Here is a 20056-nt window from a genome sequence, read left to right as displayed (position 1 = left end):
TCCTAGCTTTGAGGAAGAGAGCAGTCACATGACCATCTATGTAATATCCGAGAGAGCAGTCATGTGACCAGGTCAGTGGAAAAAAACCAAGCTATTGAGGTATATGGAAGCTTCATTTTACAATATGAGCGACACAGGAGAAGCAGTGTGGAAGAAGCTGGCAGTAAATTTTTTCTTAACTGTAGAGAATGCTGGCAGCGCTGTCCCATGAGACTGGGGGTCTCTCCTGGGAGTGCAGGGGGAGGGGGACTGTGTATTGGGGAGGGGGGCTGTTTACTGGGGAGGGGGGCTGTATACTGTAAAGGGGGCTGTGAAAACAATTTTTCTTTAAAACTTCCCTCTTAAAATTGGGGTGCGTGTTATATGCCGATAAATACAGCAATTACTAGCAAAGGAAGGTCCATCTGCATCTAGAATACAGGCCCAGTTCAGTTAACAAACAAAATAAAATAATCTAATTAAACATTTTTATAGTACTTTAGTAAAAACAAAGGTGTCAGTTGCAAACATATGAGGCAGCCACATGCCACAGAGAGGTTGTCCTACTCTATTCTAAGAGATCACCAACAGGGGAACACAAATGGCTTTCAAGACACTGAGCACTAAATATATTGCTATGCTCATAGATTAGAGGATGACATATTTGCAAACGATGCTATTCAGACCTCTATTTTATTAAACTGTGATGAACTGTTTTTAATCAACTATTCTCTGCTAATGAGGCTGAATGCCTGGGAATTTCAATAGCACACTTAGCTTTGAAATGGATCACACACTTTGCAATAGCTAGTACAGTCCTGAACACACACACCACAATTCATGTACTACAGGAAAGCCTGGGAACTTAAACAATAAAAGGTTTTTTTTTTCTCTCTCACTATTTAAAATAATAAACATGTAATACCTACCTGCTCTGTGAAATGGTTTTGCACAGAGCAGCTCAGATCCTCTTCTTCTGGGGTCCCCCCACTGGCGCTCATGGCTCCTCCTCTTTGGTGAGTGCCCCTTATGGGATGCCGCTTCCTATGGGGGCACACATGCAAACGCTGATCTTGGCTCCTCCTCTTAGTGTGTCCCCATAGCAAGCCTTTTGCTATGGGACACAGGGTGTCCCCTCTCTCCCAGGATGTGTGTTTATGGAGCCACACTCCATAGACACACACAGTGAGACTTAGCCCTGCCCCCCACTTCCTTCTTACTGCATTTGATTGACAGTAGCATGAGCTGATCCAATGGCTCCTGCTCGAGTACTGTGTGAAGAGGAAGAGAGGGTAGAAGAGATGCAGCTGGTCACAGCCCTGGATTTATTCTCCCCTCTCTTCCCCCTCACACAGGAAAGGGGGAGAACAGAGAAAACATTTTTTACCTTAATGCAAGGAATGCATTGAAGGTAAAAAACTTTTTCAGCTTTAGCATCACTTTATGTTAAAATAACCCAAAGCCCTACGCTCCTCCATAAAATTGACTCCTCTGTTCCTGACACTTGTTGGCGGTGTTTATGGGCTCCTGGCACCATGACCCACATCTGGGGTACATGCCCGAAAATTTTCCCATTCTGGGATAAAATTTTACACTTGTTTGATCGACTCGAGATAAAACTCTTAATCGAGATAAAACTTTTAACAAACCACAGATCACGGTATTATCCATGTTGCCAGGCTCCTGTAAACGAATTAAGAAAACCCTGGTTAGGCATTTCATCACCGCTGCTCGCTCAGTAATAGAAGACGCTGGCAACAGGTCGAAGCACCAATCGCTGGCCGAATGGGCTTGCAAAATGGATATAACTGACCATTTGGAACGTATGATTGTGTGGGAGGAGGATAAAACTGAATCCTACAAGCTTATGTGGACTGTGTGGTCCCATTTTAGATACTCTTCGGAGTCTGACCCATTCATCTCTTCGAAAGTGTGAAACCTTATTTGCTCCGGATAACCTCCCACTGGCTTCCCCTCCCCCTCTCTTCTTCCCCACCTTCTACTCTCTCACTTTGCTTTCGCTTCCTTCCTAATTTTCTCCTTATGTCCTCACTAAAGGCTTGACCATATTATGTATTACCTACAAGACCATATTTTACGGCACGTAGGTTGGGCCGGTAGGCCCCTTATTTTTTTCAAATACCCTTTCCTGTTCAGTTGACAAGGTATGGGATGTTGTTTATTTGCTATAAACCACCTGAAAAGGTTTTGATAATATACCTTCTATATACATGCTTCACTACTGTTATGTAACATTATCTTTCAGTTTGCATCACACATTGTGTGTCATAATTCAGAAATTCAGAGTTGTCAAACTGTGAGCATACTTGTCTTAATATGATTTGGCTCTGTTTTGAAGGCATATATTGTAAACACTTTGCTAATAAAACTTGATCAAACAAAAAATAACCAAAAGCTTTTCAACCACTTTAAAGAAAGGTGAGATCTAAGGTAAAATGTTAACTTTTTAGAACCCTTAAAAATTGCAGATAAATGGTAAGCCTCAAGTTTTTATTTACTGAACTTTGTATTTTGCCCGTTACTCATGGAAAAAAAAAAAAAAAATGGTATTGTTAGATGCAAAATCTTCAACATTATAAGCTGAACAGGAAAATTGAGTCTGTTGTGCGACACGTAAATCTGAAATAAAGAAATATGCATGGAAAATGCACACAAACTGCAAACTTATATACAGTATAAGGGTGAGCTCCATTAGAGATTATTAGGCCTTGGTTTGGATATAAGTGTACCCACAAGTGTATATCCCTCAGTAAAAGCTAGTTAAGTTAAAAAAAAAAAACTTCTGAATCCAGTGCCATCCACGGAACTATAATGAATGTATCCTGGAGACTAAGAGGGTGAGCCAGAGAATGAATATCAAAGCTCTGGAAACAATTCAAAAAGTAACACCCAAGGTTTTGAGGCTCCATGGATGTTCTGAAATAAGTTGGCGGTAAGGTTAGGAGCACTGGGTGCCTTCTATCTGGAATGAACACAACCATGTATTCAAACTAGAAGACAGATGTAACAAACATCATGCATTATTTAATCAAAACAAAAAAGACATGACCACTTACTTTTGCTCTTGCAAATGGTCCCCTGTGTTCTGACTGGAATCAGTCTAAAAAGAACAAAACACAAAGACATAAGAAAAACACAAAAACAGAGAAGTACTAAACAGAATCACTAAAAAAAACTGTCAGGATCTCAAAGTGTATCTAAACCCAAGAAGAAAATATTATATTGCAGCTTACCAGTCTTTTTAGGTGGGATAAATGCATTGGTTTTGTCAGCATTTTTTTTTTCTCCCTTTTTATCTGAAGATCCTGACCATAACACACTTCCTGCTACTATAAAGAGATAGCAGTGATTGTTTCAAGGTGCCAACATCCAATATACAAAATACAAAAAGAGGGGTTCCCCTCGGGTAGGACTTTAACGGCACTAGAGTAGAAGTCACACATCAATAAGATAAAAAAATAGTAATATATTTATTGGTTCTAGAAATAACAAGATTAAAAACATATCATGGAGTGTACATGTCAACCATAACTTATATTGCATTACATTATATATATAGATCCTTCACCCGACGCGTTTTGGAGTCCGCAAGAGATACTCCTTCCTCAGGGGTAGACAGGATATAGAAACTAATTGCAACAATCAGATGCTTATAGCACACTCCATAAGGTTAAAAACAGCATCAAAAAGCAACACAATGGCCACCGGAAACCGCCAACGCCCTTTAGAGACCCAGTGTATAAAAATTATAGTGGCAAGCCCGAGAATCATCAAACGGGCTCAACGTACATAGGGCATAGAAAGGACCAGTTGAGGCCCATAAAGAGAATCCTGGGTCTTATGCTCAGGGGCAAAAAGAAAAAAAACAGATGTCCTTCTTCTGAATATAAAGGAAACACTTAGAGGCTATAGGTGTCCTGCTTGTGTCTCTCAGTATGGGCTCATGTGGACAGGTTGCATTGGAACCTGTCCACATGAGACCATATTGTGGTGATGCTTTTCTTCAGCAGGGACAGGTAAGCTGGCCAGGGTTGATGGTGAAAAGATGGATGAAGCCAAATACAGGGCAATCTTGGAAGAAAACCTGTTAGAGTCTGTAAAAGACTTGAGACTGGGATGGAGGTTCACTTTCCAGCAGGACAACAACCCTAAATATACAGCCAGAGCTACAATGGAATGGTTTAGATCAAAGCATATTCATGTGTTAGAATGGCCCAAAGTCCAGACCTAAAACCAATTAAAAATCTGTGGCAAGACTTGAAAATTGCTGTTCACTGACACTCTCCATCCAATCTGACAGAGCTTGAGCTATTTTGCAAAGAATGGGCAAAAATGTCACTCTCTAGATGTGCAAAGCTGGTAGAGACATACCCCAAAATGACTTGCAGCTGTAATTGCAGCAAAAGGTGGTTCTACAAAGTATTGACTAAGGGAGGCTGAATACAAATGAAGACCACACTTTTCAGATATTTATTTGCAAACAATTTTGAAAACCATTTATTATTTTCCTTCCACTTCACAATTATGTGCCACTTTGTTTTGGTCTATCACATAAAAACCCAAAAAAATACATTTATGTTTTTGGTTGTAACATGACAAAAATGTTGAAAATTTCAAGGGGTATGAATACTTTTTTCAAGGCACTGTATACTGCTATGCGGCTTTCACTGAGGAAGTGTCCATTAAAACATTGTGAAAAAACACAAAGCCTGTTTTTGAACTGCTCTTTATTTTTGTTAACTGATATATTTAAGTGCCTGAGATTCCTTCTACATCTCAGCATGTGCAACAGAATGTGCGCCACATTTAGGGCCGCCTATTCATATCAATGGGCTGCCCTATGCACTAAAATCACACAAAGGAAGTGCATGACCTTTTTTATTTTTTAAATCATGCCCCACCAAATACATGGTTCACTGGTATCAGTCCTTCGATTTGGTAGCTACATTCGTTTTCATTTTTCAGGCTAGGCACATTTTCAGCAAGTACAGAAAACACCTGTTAATCTTGTCAGAAACACAGCATTCTTGTTGCTTCCTGTGAGCTGAAATTATATAAAGGTTATGTAAACTAGTTATCCTAACAGCCTCAATAAATACATATAAGGCCTCATGCACACGAGATGTTCAAATAACGTTATGAAAATGCCAGTAGCTTTGCAGTGATTTTTTAAAAACTTTTTACAGCTTTTCGCAACGTTTTTGCAATAGCGTTTTTCCGCGTTAGCATTTTTTAGCGTTTTTTTTTCAAATGTTTTTTTCTTTTTCAATGGATGAAAAACGTTAAAAAACATTGGTGAGCGCCGTTTGAGCGCTTTTGAGTGTTTATCAGCGTTAGAGCATTTTTACAGCTGAAAAATGTCTCTCAGAACCCACTGGTCCTGGGTTTTTTTTTACAGCTTAAAAACGCCTATGCCATTTGCAGCTCAAAAACGCCTAGGTGGGCATGAAGCCATAGACTAACATAGACAGGCATTTTTAAGCTGTAAAAAACGCTCAAAAAAGCAGCTGCAAAAACGTCCGTATTCATGAGGTCTAAATATAAAATGGAGACAAGCAGATACAGGGGGTATGCAAAAGTATCACCCCCCATTAAAATAATCACATTTTGTTGCTTTGCAGCCTGAAATTATGACAAACACACCAGCTGTATTTACTCAGTGCAACAGAACACCGAAATGTCAGGAGAAAACAAAAAACAAAAAACAAACAAAAAAAAACAAAAAACAATCACTGAAAAAAGGATCACCCGCCTCCTAAAAATGACTTGTAAACTCAATCAGGTGTAGCTAATCACCTTCTCAATGGCACACAAAGCCATTTGACTTTGAAATGAGATCAGCTGTAGTCATTTTGATTAGCTCAGCATGAAAAGAGCTTTTCTGGAGCATTTCAGTCCCTGGTTGTGCAACTGCAAAATTTCAAAAGGATTTATCAATGCATAGAAGCACAGTAAAGTCTGCTATTAAGAGGTGGAATGTATTTGGTGCAACACAGACCCTCCCGGGATCAGGACATTGCTCCAAACTGGATGAAAGAGTCAGGAGGAAACTGGTCAGAGAGGCTACCAATAGGCCTACAGCAACTCTGAAGCAGTTGCAGGAATTTATGACAAAGAGTGGTCATTGTGTGCATGTGACAACAATATCACAAAGTCTCCACAAATGTAGCTTGTATAGGAGGGTTGCAATAAAAAAAACACACACATGGAATGTGTTATGGTCAGATGAAACTAAAATTGAATTATTTGACCTGAACACCAAACAATGTGTCTAGCAGAAATACAACACAGCTCACCATCCAAATAACACCATTCCTACAGTAAAGGTGGTAATATCCTGTTATGGGGGTATTCCTCTGCAGCAGGGGCTGGAGCACTTGTCAGGATAGAAGGAAAAATTGATCGGGCAAAATACCATTAAATTCTTAAGGAAAATCTGCTGCCTCCTGTCAGAAAGTTGTCAATGGGAAGAAGGTTTACCCTTCCAACATGGCAATGACCTTGGCACACAGTAAAAATGACAACACAGTGGTTGTACAAGAAAAAGTTGAATGTCCTTGCATGGCCTAGTCAGAGCCCAGACTTAAACCCCATTAGACCCCTTTCACACTGAGGCGTTTTTCAGGCGTTTTTGGGCTAAAAATAGTGCCTGAAAAATGTCTCCCTGCAGTCTCAGTGTGAAAGCCCGAGTGCTTTCACACTAAGGCGATGCGCTGGCAGGACGTTTAAAAAAACTCCTGCAAGCAGCATCTTTGGAGCGGTGTACACCGCTCCAAAGATGCGTTTTGCCGACGATGCCCCAGTGTGAAAGCAGCCTTAAAAATCTGTGGAATGACTTGAAGACTGCAGTCAACAAACTGTCAGCATCACATTTAACTGAACTAGAGCAGTTCTGCAAAGAAGAGTGGGCAGATATTGCAAAGTCTAAATGTGCAGTTAGTAGAAACATATCCCAACAGACTAAAGGCTGTAATTAAAGCAAAAGGTGGTTCAACAAAAAGTGACACAAGGGGGTGATCTTTTTTCCAACTCAGTAAATCTGTTTTTGATTTTTTTTCTGACATGGTGTTATATCTTTCACTTGGATGTTATAAGTTGCACTAAGTGAATAAAGCTGGATAAAACAAAAGCTGTGTCATTCTTCATTTCAGGCTGCAAATCAACAAAATGTGAATATTTTAAAAAGGGGGGTGATTCTTTTCTATACCCACTGCATATGAAAGATCCAGCCTGGCTGGCAAACATTCAATCCAATATTCCAGTCGCACACGTTCCCGGACAAATGGCAATAGAACATTAATGGGTGCTGTAACGATTACCAGTTGGGTTCTGGAAGCATCAAACAGAAATACATCTTCGCCAGCACACCATGGATCAGGAAACAAGATTGTCCAAAAAAGGTTTTTAATCGAAAACGGTCACATCACAAGGGAGGTGACCTCCCTTGTGATGTGACCGTTTTCGATTAAAAACCTTTTTTGGACAATCTTGTTTGCTGATCCATGGTGTGCTGGCGAAGATGTACTTCTGGCTGGCAAACATGGCTACTGCCATACAATAGAAACAGTAGAGGAGCAAATGTAGGCATCAAGGGACAGGAGGTGTGTTATTCCCAGGATTACCAAGTGAACATAAAGGGATCAAAGCCTGAAAAAAACCCTAATACTAAAGGGTCCTTTCATACGGGCGGTCTGCCTGGCGGACTCCGCTTTGGTCAGCGAGGGATCGCTCCACTGAGCAGGCGGATGACAGGTCCGTCTCCGCTCACTGTGCTAAGATGGTCGTCAGAGCCCTTCTCTCTCCTCTATGGGGAGATCAGATAATAACAGACCGCCGCCTGTCCATTTTCATCCGATCCCATCTTTCACAGACAGGATCAGATTGGATAGCAGCAGATGTCAGAGGACATGTTACCGCTGACAACCACAGCTCCATAGGAGTGATTGGAGGCTCCGATCAGATCCACCTGAAAAACGGACAGGCGGACCTGATGGGAAAAAGTGTGTGAAAGGGGCCTAATGCAGCTTTAATTAACACATTTCTGTCACCAGCAGAGAAAAATACAATTTACTGCATTATACCACAACCTGTGGGTTGCAGGAAAGAAATTTGCTCCGTGTATGGTCCGACAGAGTGTCATTTCCCTACTTAAGCATTTGTCCCCATTGGGCAAATTCACCCTCACTTCTTGTTCTAGGGACAATTTTACAATTTTGGATTCCCCCTCACTTTCTCAGTGACAATGGCTCCCAGTACAAATAGAGAGGTACATCTCCCCAATGGGGGCAAATAAAGCAATTAAAAGGGTCTAAATCTTCCCAACACTATCCAAAACTATAAAAAGAAAAAAAAAGAAAAAAGAAAAAGGAGGTTATAAAAATACACTTTAATTTTCATCTCTGAAAGGAATGTACCTTTTACTATAAAAAATGATGCATGCATTATTTCAAGGCATCAGTCTGCTCAGTAATGGAAATAAAGTTATGTAACTTAATGTAAATGGAGATGTACACATCAGCCAAAAATTTAAACTATTTAGTCTGAAACCTAAACTGCCAGTGTGACAAACCATCTACACAACTATCCGCAAAGTTTGGAAGGAACATATGGGTGTTATAGAGTCCAGCTATATTTCACAATGTTACTAAGATGGCACAATAAAACAACATCATTAACCAAATTGCTCTCATGCTATTAAGCCCACATTGTGTCATGAAAGAAATCTTTTTAAGCTATTTTAAGAGGTGAAATCGGCAGCAGTCCACATAAAGAGTAATGTTTTGAGCTTTGCATTATGTTCCTGCCATCTCTTAACAAAACACTGAAGTGATGGAAACCATACACGTTTCCTATAGGGAGTCTACATAGGATGGAATGTTGAAAAGAACGGCTTCCAACATTTGAAAATCTCTACACAGACTTTAATACTCCTTTTAATACACATATACCTCGTGCTTTGATTGGTATCTGCAGGTCCATGACCATATTTTTCATAGATTTACCTTTCTGCAAGTTGTAAGAAAGACACTGTAAACTGGGAATGTGGGAGAGGCAGTTAAATAGGTTGTAAACCTCTGAAAAAAAAAAAAGGCATAATTAGCTAGTATGCCTTGCATACAAAGCACATTATGAAATAATTACCTTAGAACAATGCCCTGCGGTGCCACCCACACTCTGCTCCCGTGGCGGACATCTTTCCCGGAGTTACTCCTGGGTTCATGGGCTCTGGTGCTGTGATTGGTCAGAGCCGCTAAGCTAACACTCCCGGTACCAGCGGTCACGGCACAGGTCCTGAAGAAACAGCACGAGCAACTACAATTAAAGAGGAAGACTTTACTTTCTCTTTAAAGGACAGGATCCTCTCCCCTCCAATCAGGAGAAGCAATGCAAGGAACTTGTGGCAATGGAGTAGTGGACAGTAACTGGCTGCCCCTTTTCCATTGCCCAGAAGGTAAGAGCAGCTAGCTGATCCTCCAATTTCCAGTTTTAATTTATTTGTTTTTTTTTACATCGTGAAAAAGGATAGAATATATGACAGTGGATGTATGCCAGTGAGATTATATATATTATACACACACACACACACACACACAAATTCTCCAGCTCAGCCCTGCTGTAATACTATACATCCACATTATCCACAGATGTGCATCCTAAAAAGTACCGTATCTAATGACTACTCCATTAGAAATAAAGGAAATTTCCCACACCGACCTCAAATATATTGACATTTTACCCAGGGTCCTCTCGCTGCCTGCCTTTTCTTATGTTTGTCACCATGGGGGAAGCATGAGCTAATGCACCATTCCTCCCAGAAAGAACTGTGAAGCTCAGTTCTGCCCAATTAGCCTAGAGAAGTGGTTCTCAACCTCAGTCCTCAAGTACCCCCAACAGGCCCGGTTTTGGGAATTTCTCTCAGATAAAATAGCTGTCCAAAATACCAAGCCATTGTCTGATTTAAAGCATCTGTGCAAGATTAAAGGAAAACCTGCAAACATGGCCTGTTGAGGGTACTTGAGGACTGAGGTTGAGAAACACTGGACTAGGGTACAGAAAGAGGGGAGGGGCCCACCTGCCCTGTAAAACCCAGGTGGGTAGGGCATAGTACCAGGTGATCCCAATTTCCCGTATAGAACAGAAGTATCACTCACAAATATTGTTTGGCAGCCATGACAGATCAGGATGACATCAACATTGTACTGTACTAAGCAGGAAGTGGAGCTTGCACAATGAATTTGCTAATGTAGGTTCTCCCATATACATACATTAAATACTACATACAGTTGTACTCATAAGTTTACATACCCTGGCAGAATTTATTATTTTTTTGAGAATATGAATAACACCACAAAAAAGTTTCTTCTTTCACTCATGGTTAGTGTTTGGCTGAAGCCATTTATTATCAATCAAATAAATGACCCTGATCAAAAGTTTACATACCCCAGTTCTTAATATTGTGTATTGCCCCCCCCCCCCCCTTTGACATCAATGACAGCTTGAAGTCTTTTGTGGTATTTGTAGATGAGGCAGCGCTTTATCTTCTCAGATGGTAAAGCTGCCCATTCCTCTTGGCAAAAAGCCTCCAAGTCCTGTAAATTCTTGGGCTGTCTTGTATGAACTGCAAGTTTGACATCTCCCCAGAGTGGCTCATTGATATTGAGGTCAGGAGACTGAGATGGCCACTCCAGAACCTTCACTTTATTCTGCTGTAGCCAATGACAGGTCGACTTGGCCTTGTGTTTTGGATCATTGTCATGTTGGAATGTCCAAGTATGTCCCATGTGCAGCTTCCTGGCTGATGAATGCAAATGTTCCTCCAGTATTTTTTGATAACATACTGCATTCATCTTGCCATCAATTTTGACCAAATTTCCTGTGCCTTTGTAGCTCACACATCCCCAAAACATCAGTGATCCACCTCCGTGTTTCACAGTAGGAATGGTGTACCTTTCTTCATAGGCCTTGTTGACTCTCCAAATGATGTGTTTATGGTTGTGGCCAAAAAGCTCAATTTTGGTCTCATCACTCCAAATGACTTTGTGCCAGAAGGTTTGAGTTTTGTCTCTGTGCTGTTTGGCGTATTGTAAGCGGGATACTTTGTGGCATTTGCGTAGTAATGGCTTTCTTCTTGCCACTTGACCATGTAGCCCATCTTTCTTCAAGTGCCTCCTTATTGTGCATCTTGAAACAGCCACACCACATGTTTTCAGAGAGTCCTGTATTTCACCTGAAGTTATTTGTGGGTTTTTCCTTGCATCCCGAACAATTTTCCTGGCAGTTGTGGCTGAAATTTTCAGTTGGTCTACCTGACCGTGGTTTGGTTTCAACAGAACCCCTCATTTTCCACTTCTTGATTAGAGTTTGAACACTGCTGATTGGCATTCTCAATTCCTTGGATATCTTTTTGTATTCCTTTACTGTTTTATACAGTTCAATTACCTTTTCCCGTAGATCCTTTGACAATTCTTTTGCTTTCCCTGTGACTCAGAATCCAGAAACATCAGTGCAACACTGGATGAAAGATGCAAGGGTCTGTCAGGGGTCCAGAAACTCATTGACCTTTTATACACACACACTAATTACAAGCAAACAGATCACAGGTGAGGATGGTTACCTTTAATAGCCATTCAAACCCCTTTGTGTCAACTTGTTTGCATGTTATCAAGCCAAAATCACCAGGGTATGTAAAAGAAATCATCAATTCTGTCAGGGTATGCAAACTTATGTGCACACCTGTCTACATAGAAACAATGAAGGGAATTTACTAAAACTGGAGGAGACAGAATCTAGAGCAGCTCTGCATGGCAACCAATCATCTTCTAGCTTTCATTTTAACCACCCGTTCACCAATACATTTTTAAAAATGTTTGCACACATGATAAAATATACATTTTTTGTTAGAAATTACTGTAAACCCCACAAAGCAGTATATATTTTCTAAAAGCAGATACCCATGACAATTGTGGTAGTTGCATATTTTTATGTTGCACAATATTTGCGCAGTCATTTATCAAATGCATTTTTTCAGAAAAAAAAAAATATATACACAAAAATGTACCTTGGTAGATAAGTGGTTAAAGGATTAAAAAAAATCCAATACATTGCAGCTTACAGACCTTAGATGTGGTGACTGAATTTTTTTTTTTTTTTTTAAAGCCAAGAATATATTCAGCAAAAACAGAAATACCTGTTTATTATGCGATCAATACATTTTCACTTCCTGTGAGCTAAACCAAGGAACATATTTTGTCATAGCCAAGTTCTGTAAACTAGCAATTGCCCCACCCCCCCACGTAAAAGGACATTAAGAGATACACACGTTTGTAGTCCATATAAGGAAAGCAGTCTAGGGTGATGACCATAACTCTATAGATACTATAGTGCAGGGGTAGGCAACCTTATAGGATAAGTTCACTTTAAAAAAACAAAAAAAACAAATAATAAATGCAGGTCTCCTGCTGATCGGTCAGGTTATCGGCTTATTTGTACCTCTTACGAGGAAGCCGAAACATTCTGACATGAGGACTCAATGAACTACCACAGCGCTCACAGCTCCATAGTAGTTCATTGAAAGCTACAAGCCGACAGACACAAAGGATGGCGGATCTTGTAGATCTCCATTCACAGAGTGTTGTTAATGAGTGAGGCAGCCGAGTGGGTGCTCGGCCACATCTTTTTTTAATTCTGAAATCAGACACAGGGAGAAGATCCCTGGTCTGCTGTCACAGCAGGGAAGTCAAAGATCACTGGGTGCAGTGTTGCCTCCTCACACCTGATTTAAACCTTTAATTGCCGTACTACCGTGTTGCAATCGTGTGCATTGCATGGCAATTATGGGTTTAAATCAGGTGGTGAAGAGGCAACATATCGCCTCCTCACCACCTGTCAAACACACTCGGATCGCTTTTCGGAGGAGCAGCAGTGTATGCTGCACTTGTGAATGAGCCCTTAGTTGCATTCCGCAGTGGCACCCTTAGGACCTGTTCACGTGTAAAGTTGGGGGGTGGTAAAACCCTGCGGTTGCGTTTACCACCCCCAATCCCTACCCCCTCTTGCTGCTGAGGCAGCAGCCAAAAGGCGTAAACATGCTACAGCAGGAATTAAACCCCCTGATGCTTTTGGTGGGTGCTACCGCCTGCCAATTGTGACCCACTCAGGTAAATGGGGCCACTCTGCAAGCCCCTCCCAACTGCATGCTTCTGCGAGGTCCAAGGGTTTAAAGCAGGTGGTGAGAAAGCAACATAACACTACCTGCTTTAACCCCTTGTTTGTTGTACTGCACAAGGATGCAGGAAACTTCCAGAGTGGCCTCATTCACTTGAATGGGTCATCTTTGGCAGGTGCTACACCCACCAACCATGACAGGGCTGCGACATGTGTACACCACTGGTCACTGCAGCTAAAGAGGGTGCGGTTGGGGCAGGGTGGCAAAAACACATCTTAACTAAGGGGTTTTACCACCCCCAAATGTAAATGGTCCTTATTGTTCTGAGCCCCCTAGAAGGCTGCTTTTACACTGATGTGCCCTGATTTACATAGGCGAGGTGCAGTGCATTTGCGACTTTCCTGGGTTAGCTGCACTTTGCCATAGATTTATATGATATCCTACATGTGTGCTGCACTTTCTAAAAGTGCATCAAAACGCCTGCATTCAGAAAGTGCACCAAACCCACAGGATATAATAGAAGTCTATGGATAAATGCAACAAACCTGTAGGAAAGCTGCAGGTTCACTGCACTGCACACCGTGTGGGTAACCTGCAGCTCATCAGTGTGAAAGCAGCTCTATATTATTATGCGCAGTGTATTGCTTCACACAGACATGAAGATCTCTTCTTTCCTGCTGCTGGCACCATTCAGGAGACAGCTAGTAGGGACAAGAGGTGGAGTGCAGTTGGTATCACTCCGCATGGGACAGGAGCCAGCACTACAGAGGAGAGATTGGCTTATGTGGCTCTTGCTCCCTACTACGGATCCAACTTTACAAGTAGTCCCTCTGCCTTGCACTCTGATGCTCTGGGATGGCGGGTCAGCAAGCTCAGACCATGATCTACAGGTTGCTGGCCCCCACTATAAAGGATCTCTATAGTGGAGTAGTGGCTTATCCACCCAAGGAAAGAAAGTGTGTTATTTACACAATTACCAGGAGAAAGTACTGCAAAATAAGCTAGGAAAAAAAAAAAAAAAAAGTTAAGAAAATGCAGCCACCACAACAAAGACTAGTAAGCTGCAATATATTCGATTTTATCTTGGGAGTTTAGAAATACAAACTGAACAGGCTGAAGTTAGAAGATTCTGTCCACTCCAGTAAATTCAACTCAACGTTTCTAATTGAGAAAAGATTACTTACATTTCTGGGGAAGGTTCCCCAGACGACACCAGTTGTGGATGAAACGTACGTCGGGAGGTTGACGCTGACGTCACCGCGATCCTATTGTGAAAGGGCGCTCGCTATGCCGGCAAATTGCTCTTTTTATCCTATTTTATGTAAGTTTTCTACCTTCTTTTAATAAATGTCCTATCAGATTTACGCTATGGCCATTTCTCCTTTGTTTATATGCCTCTGAGCTCGAGTGGGTGGATCTCCTATTGCACTCCCGCAGTCACGCTGCATACAGACAAGCTCCACTACCAGCTGGATATCCCTGTTTTGGGTCTGCAAACAAGGCTTTACTGCTTGCTTTGTGGTAAGCGCAAAATCTATGTGGTGAAGGATCACTGTGAGCAGTGTTTTAATGCAGTTTTCACAATCAAGTCCTCTCCGTAGAATATTGAGGGGCTTTTCTTTGGGACTCTCCTCACTTTCACTAGAGGTTTCTGATTTTCTTCAGTCAAGATCACTCATGAACTCTGATATGCATATATTGATTCACAGCCTTATTTGCATTGTTTGTCACTGATCCTTTATGATTTGATCATTGCATTTTTTTTATTTCTTTGGTGTTGGTATTTCATGAGAGGAATTTTTCAGATTCATATTTTATCATCTCATGACATGTATGATTCATTTGTGTATATTCACATTCAATCTATGGTATAGCGCAGTTTTTTTCTCTATATTTGGTACTTTTTGGTGTGTATCCCACAGTTAAACTGCTGCTCTTCGGGGGGTTTTTTTTGTATAGTGGCAGCGCAGTATTTTTCCTATTTCTCATAAGTCTAGTACACAAGGCAAAAAGGCGGGCGACATCGGTCGGTTCAATAAAAAACTGTCGACATTTGATCCGTGTGTATGGCAGCCGTTCCGTCAGAAGACAATAGCTCAGCAGGGGGAGGTCACTGTATTAACATAGGATTGTTAGGCTCCATTCACACTAATGCGTTTGATGCTTTTTGCATTTTGCAGAAATGCATGGGAATTTTTTAACATGGGTTCCTATGGAACATGTTCACATCAATGCATTTTTGTGCCTCTGCGTTTTTGGAAAGGGCCAGGGACTTTTTTCATGAAAAATGCAGTGTTTTGCATGTAATAGAATTCAATGGACCAACATCAAAAACGCAAGTACAGCGTTTTTACAGCGTTTGACGCGTTTTGCGGTTTTTTTTTTTCTGTATACAGTTTAAAAAAAAAAAAAAAAAAAAAAAAAAAAGCAAAAACGCTGTAAAAGCGATGTTCAAAAAAACCACAAAAAACACTGCAGAAATGCTCAAAAGCAACATGCATAGGTGCGAATCGAGCCTTAGTGCAGTGGCTCCGACGGAAGCGGTCAGGTTTTTTTTTTTTTTTGGTTCAATCTGCTGGTTAATCTCCTGTCACAGCACAGAGGAAACTGGACTCGCTTCCTGGCGGTAAGTCACATACAGTTGTGTGAAAAATTATTTGCCCCCTTCCTTATTTTTTATATTTGCATATTTCTCACACTTAAATCATTAAGATAATAAAAAAAAATTGTAATATTACACAAAGATAACCCGAGTAAATCCAAGATGCAATTTTTAAATTATAATTTAATTTATTAAGGGAAAAAAGCTGTTCAAACCTGCCTGGCCCTATGTGAAAAAGTAATTGCCCCCTCCCATGATGAATCATGAATGAACTGTGATTAACCTCAATTTTTTGGAAAGCCACACCCAAATTTGCGATTAACCACAAATTTCACTTGCCACAACCAGGCCTGATTACTGCCAGACCTGTTAAATCAAGAAAATCACATAAATAGAAGCTGTTTGACAAAGTGGAGCACGCTAACAGATCACAAAAAGCCATACATCATGCCACAATCTAAAAAAATTCAAGAACAGATTAGAAACAAAAGTAATGTACATGTATCGGTCTAGGAAGGGTTTCAAGGCCATTTCTAAGGCTTTGGAACTCCAGTGAACCATGGGAAGAGCCATTATCCACAAATGGAGATAACTTGGTACAGTGGCGAACCTTCCCAGGAGTGGCTGGCCTACACAAATCACTCCAAGTGCATGACGACAACTCATCCAGGAGGTCATAAAAGAACCCAGAACAACATCTAAAGAACTGCAGGCCTCACTTGCCTCAGGTAAGATCAGTGTTCATGATTCAACAATAAGAAAGAGACTGGGCAAAAATGGCATCCATGGGAGAGTTCCAAGGCCAAAAACCACTGTTGACCACAAAGAACACAAAGGCTCAGCTCACATTTACCAAAAAACATCTTGATGATCCCAATGACCTTTAGGCAAATATTCTGTGTTCTGATGAGACAAAAATGTAACTTTTTGGAAGGTGCGAGTCCCGTTACATCTGGCATAAAACGAATACAGCATTTCAACAAGAACATCATACCAACAGTCAGATGTGGTGGTAGTATGATGGTCTGGTGCTGCATTGCAGCATCAGGACCTGGACGACTTACCATAATTGAAGGAACCATGAATTCTGAGCTCTACCAGAAAATCCTAAAGGATAATGTCCGGCCATCAGTTCATGACCTCAAGTGCACTTGGGTTATGCAGCTGGACAATGACCCGAAACACAACAGCAAAGTCCACCTTCAAATGGTTCAAACAAAGCAAAATTTAGGGTTTGAAGTGGCATAGTCAGCGCTCGGACTTAAATCTAATATAGATGCTGTATCATCCAGCATTACACAGACCATTAATGCTGGAAAGCCCTCCAATGTGGCTGAATTAAAACAATTCTGCAAAGAAGAGTGGGCCAAAATTGCTCCACAGCAATGTGAAAAAGACTCATTGTCAGTTATCGCAAACGCTTGATTGCAGATGTTGCCCCCAAGGGTGGCACAACTAGTTATTAGGTTTAGGGGGTAATGACTTTTTCACATGAAGCCAGGCAGGTTTGGACAGATTTTTTGCCTTAATAAATCAAACCATCATTTAAAAACTGCATTTTGTATTTACTCTGGTTATCTTTGTGTAATAATAAAATTAGTTTGATGATCTGAGTAATTTAAGCGTGACAAATATGCAAAAAATAAAAAAGGGGAGCAAATACTTTTTCACACAACTGTATGATAACAAATAGGCCCTGAGTGAGGTCAACGATTACGGATATGTCCCTGTTACTGTTCAGTGTATATAGCTGCTGCTGGGGGTGGGAAGAGTTAAGAGAACTACACACAGGAATATAGGTCTGCTGTGTTTTTGGGGAGATTTTAGACCTTGCCATGAAGACACTCCAATAGTGGTGCTGCATGTCCATTGTGTATACGTGACGTGTGTATTCTTTCATACAACATTCATTTAAAGCAGCAAAGTACAACCTACAGAAGAAGAGCACTATGCATGTACAAGAACCCAAGAGTGCTTACCATCCACTCAGTCACAGGAAGTGGCTTTATATTTAAAACGTACGCATGATGACAAGTTCTATAATTGGCTTTCCACTGAGAACATTCTCATACCAATCTTGCAGACAACTAAAGACTTAACTGAACATATGCAATACATTGTTTTACGCGGTCAGTTCTTAACTTTTATAAGCCCTACATGTCAAAAGAAACAGAACAGGAACAGAGAATATAAGTTCTTTTATAGGTCTATCTTACATCATAACTAACTATAGGTGTTCATGCATTGGTATAATATTATTCTATTTCTATATCGAATTTAATATTTCATATGTACATTGGGCAACCATATTTGCTCATTACACATAAAGGCTGTTTTCAAGTCACAGAAAACAATACATTCCCCATGTGTAGTTATCCGATTTTCAGTTAACAGAGTGACTAACACTGCACTGAGCCAACGAGGACCTACCTCTAGTGCAGTGCCCCCCAAACTGTGGCCCTTTTCTTGCCTGGATCTTGGAGTACCTCCCCACTGACACACATAATGGGGAGCTATTCCTCCAATCGATGCCTATTCCTTCCACTGTTATCCAGACTATGGTATTATTCTACCTCCCACTGACTTCAGATGCTAGGTAGAATTTAGCTCTCACCGACCACCAACCTTGTGACATTTTTTACGCCCACACACCACTGAAACAGGGAGTTGCCTATTACCATTGATCACAGGGCCTATATTTACTGTCAACTAACGACAGTCTTGCCCCTAAAGGAAAGTGAACTGGCCCTCTGAATAAAGTTTCCCCTGTTTTAGATGTTACAATACAAATCTTTATAATTAAAAGTGGTTGTAAACTTCAGACATGAAATATGAACAAAGCATATTCCTCCCTCTATAGTGTAACAAATGTAACAGGGGAGGGATCTTCAACTGATTGACAGCTTCAGCTCTGTTCCTGTGTGAAGAGGGGCCTGTCTCTTCCCTCCAATCAGCTCTCAGAGCTCTCCTCACGGAGCTCTGCAGAGTGTAACTTAAGCTCTATCGGGGGGGGGGGTGATAAATTTTATTTGGGTACATCGTTGCATGACCGCTCAATTGTCAGTTAAAATAACAGTGCCGTATTGCAGAAAATGACCTGGTCATGAAGGGGGGTAAATCTTCTTGAGGGGAAGTGGATAACATACTTCTGGGTGTATCGGATCTCTTGTAGGCAGGTGGATGGAACCTCAGAGGGAACCAGGTATTCAAGTGGCCCAGGAGTGTTAGCTGCAAGGAAATTTTTAACCACTGTAGCTCTGAAAAAGAGCAAAGACTAGTGCCTTGGAAAGAGGACAGGTAAGCCTCTCTACAGGCAGCATTTATTTTTTTCTTCCAAGAGGCTTTTAAAACCAGGATCACATGATTAAAGCTCAGTAAGCGCATGGTACTTCACTATACATGCATTGAGGTGTCATTTAAGTTGAATGGCATCCCAATAAAGCTGTACTTCAGTGCATCATGCCACCTTATATATGTTGCTGTCCTCTGCGTTTAAAAAAAAAAAAAGGGTCAGGGTTGGCATCCTATTAAAATGAATGGTCTGTCTTTAGTTAACACACGTTATTGCACTGTGAAACTTCGAATCTGGCCCAAGTTTTTGGCTAGGTCATTCACACAACTTAATACCAAGTTTGAGCTTTCTTGAGCTTAATGTATAAATATAGCATATTTTCAGTAAGTAAACATTCTGGGTTACTATAGTAACATTTACCTAAAATGATTTTTTGACAAGTTATTTTAAATTTCTTACTAACTTGAAGCTCCTTATTGTGCTGATCGTTCTTCATATACGGATTTGCAGTTGCTCTCTTCTCCAATGATCATGTTTCTATTTTAGGGTATAGGATCAGTATGTGCTGTAATGACTGGGGACATTTGTGCAGGCTTTTTTTTGTCCTTGGATGGGTAAAAGGTGAATATGCAGGGCACACTTGTACAACCCTATCTTTTCCTTCACAAAAGGGGCAGAGGTAGGTAGGCTTTTATAAGGCTGGTCATACATGAAAACTAAAACGATTCCTCTTTACACTATACAGCACGGACGTACATATATCCCACTGTGGCTCTTGTACTGCAAGCAGCCGCTGTTTAGGTGAAAATTTTCCAGCAGGTTTTTGTTGAACAAAACGGAATTGTGATCTAAAATAGATTTGATTACATTAAAGAAGCAGAACGCTTGCTTGCAGATAGTTCTACTTATCACAAGTTAAGCTCTGATCCTCTACCTGAATTCCAAAAGGATATAAACCTACTCATTGATGGGGCTATTCAATCCAATATCATTAATA

At 40.8% G+C, this 20056-nt stretch overlaps 1 protein-coding gene across 3 annotated transcripts in view; it reads right to left on the bottom strand.

The window, feature by feature from the left end:
• TMEM131L (transmembrane 131 like) overlaps positions 1-20056 on the bottom strand; it is a 190022-nt gene that overhangs the window by 150091 nt on the left and 19875 nt on the right. For all 3 annotated transcript variants that reach the window (XM_073605325.1, XM_073605317.1, XM_073605333.1), the window contains exon 3: positions 3057-3100. In XM_073605325.1, coding sequence (XP_073461426.1) covers positions 3057-3100 — 44 coding nt within the window. The remainder of the gene's footprint in view (positions 1-3056; positions 3101-20056) is intronic.

This window comes from Aquarana catesbeiana, linkage group LG01 (genome assembly GCF_042186555.1).
Source record: "Aquarana catesbeiana isolate 2022-GZ linkage group LG01, ASM4218655v1, whole genome shotgun sequence".
Taxonomy (NCBI): Eukaryota; Metazoa; Chordata; class Amphibia; order Anura; family Ranidae; genus Aquarana; species Aquarana catesbeiana.
This window is presented reverse-complemented; position numbering and strand designations above follow the sequence as displayed.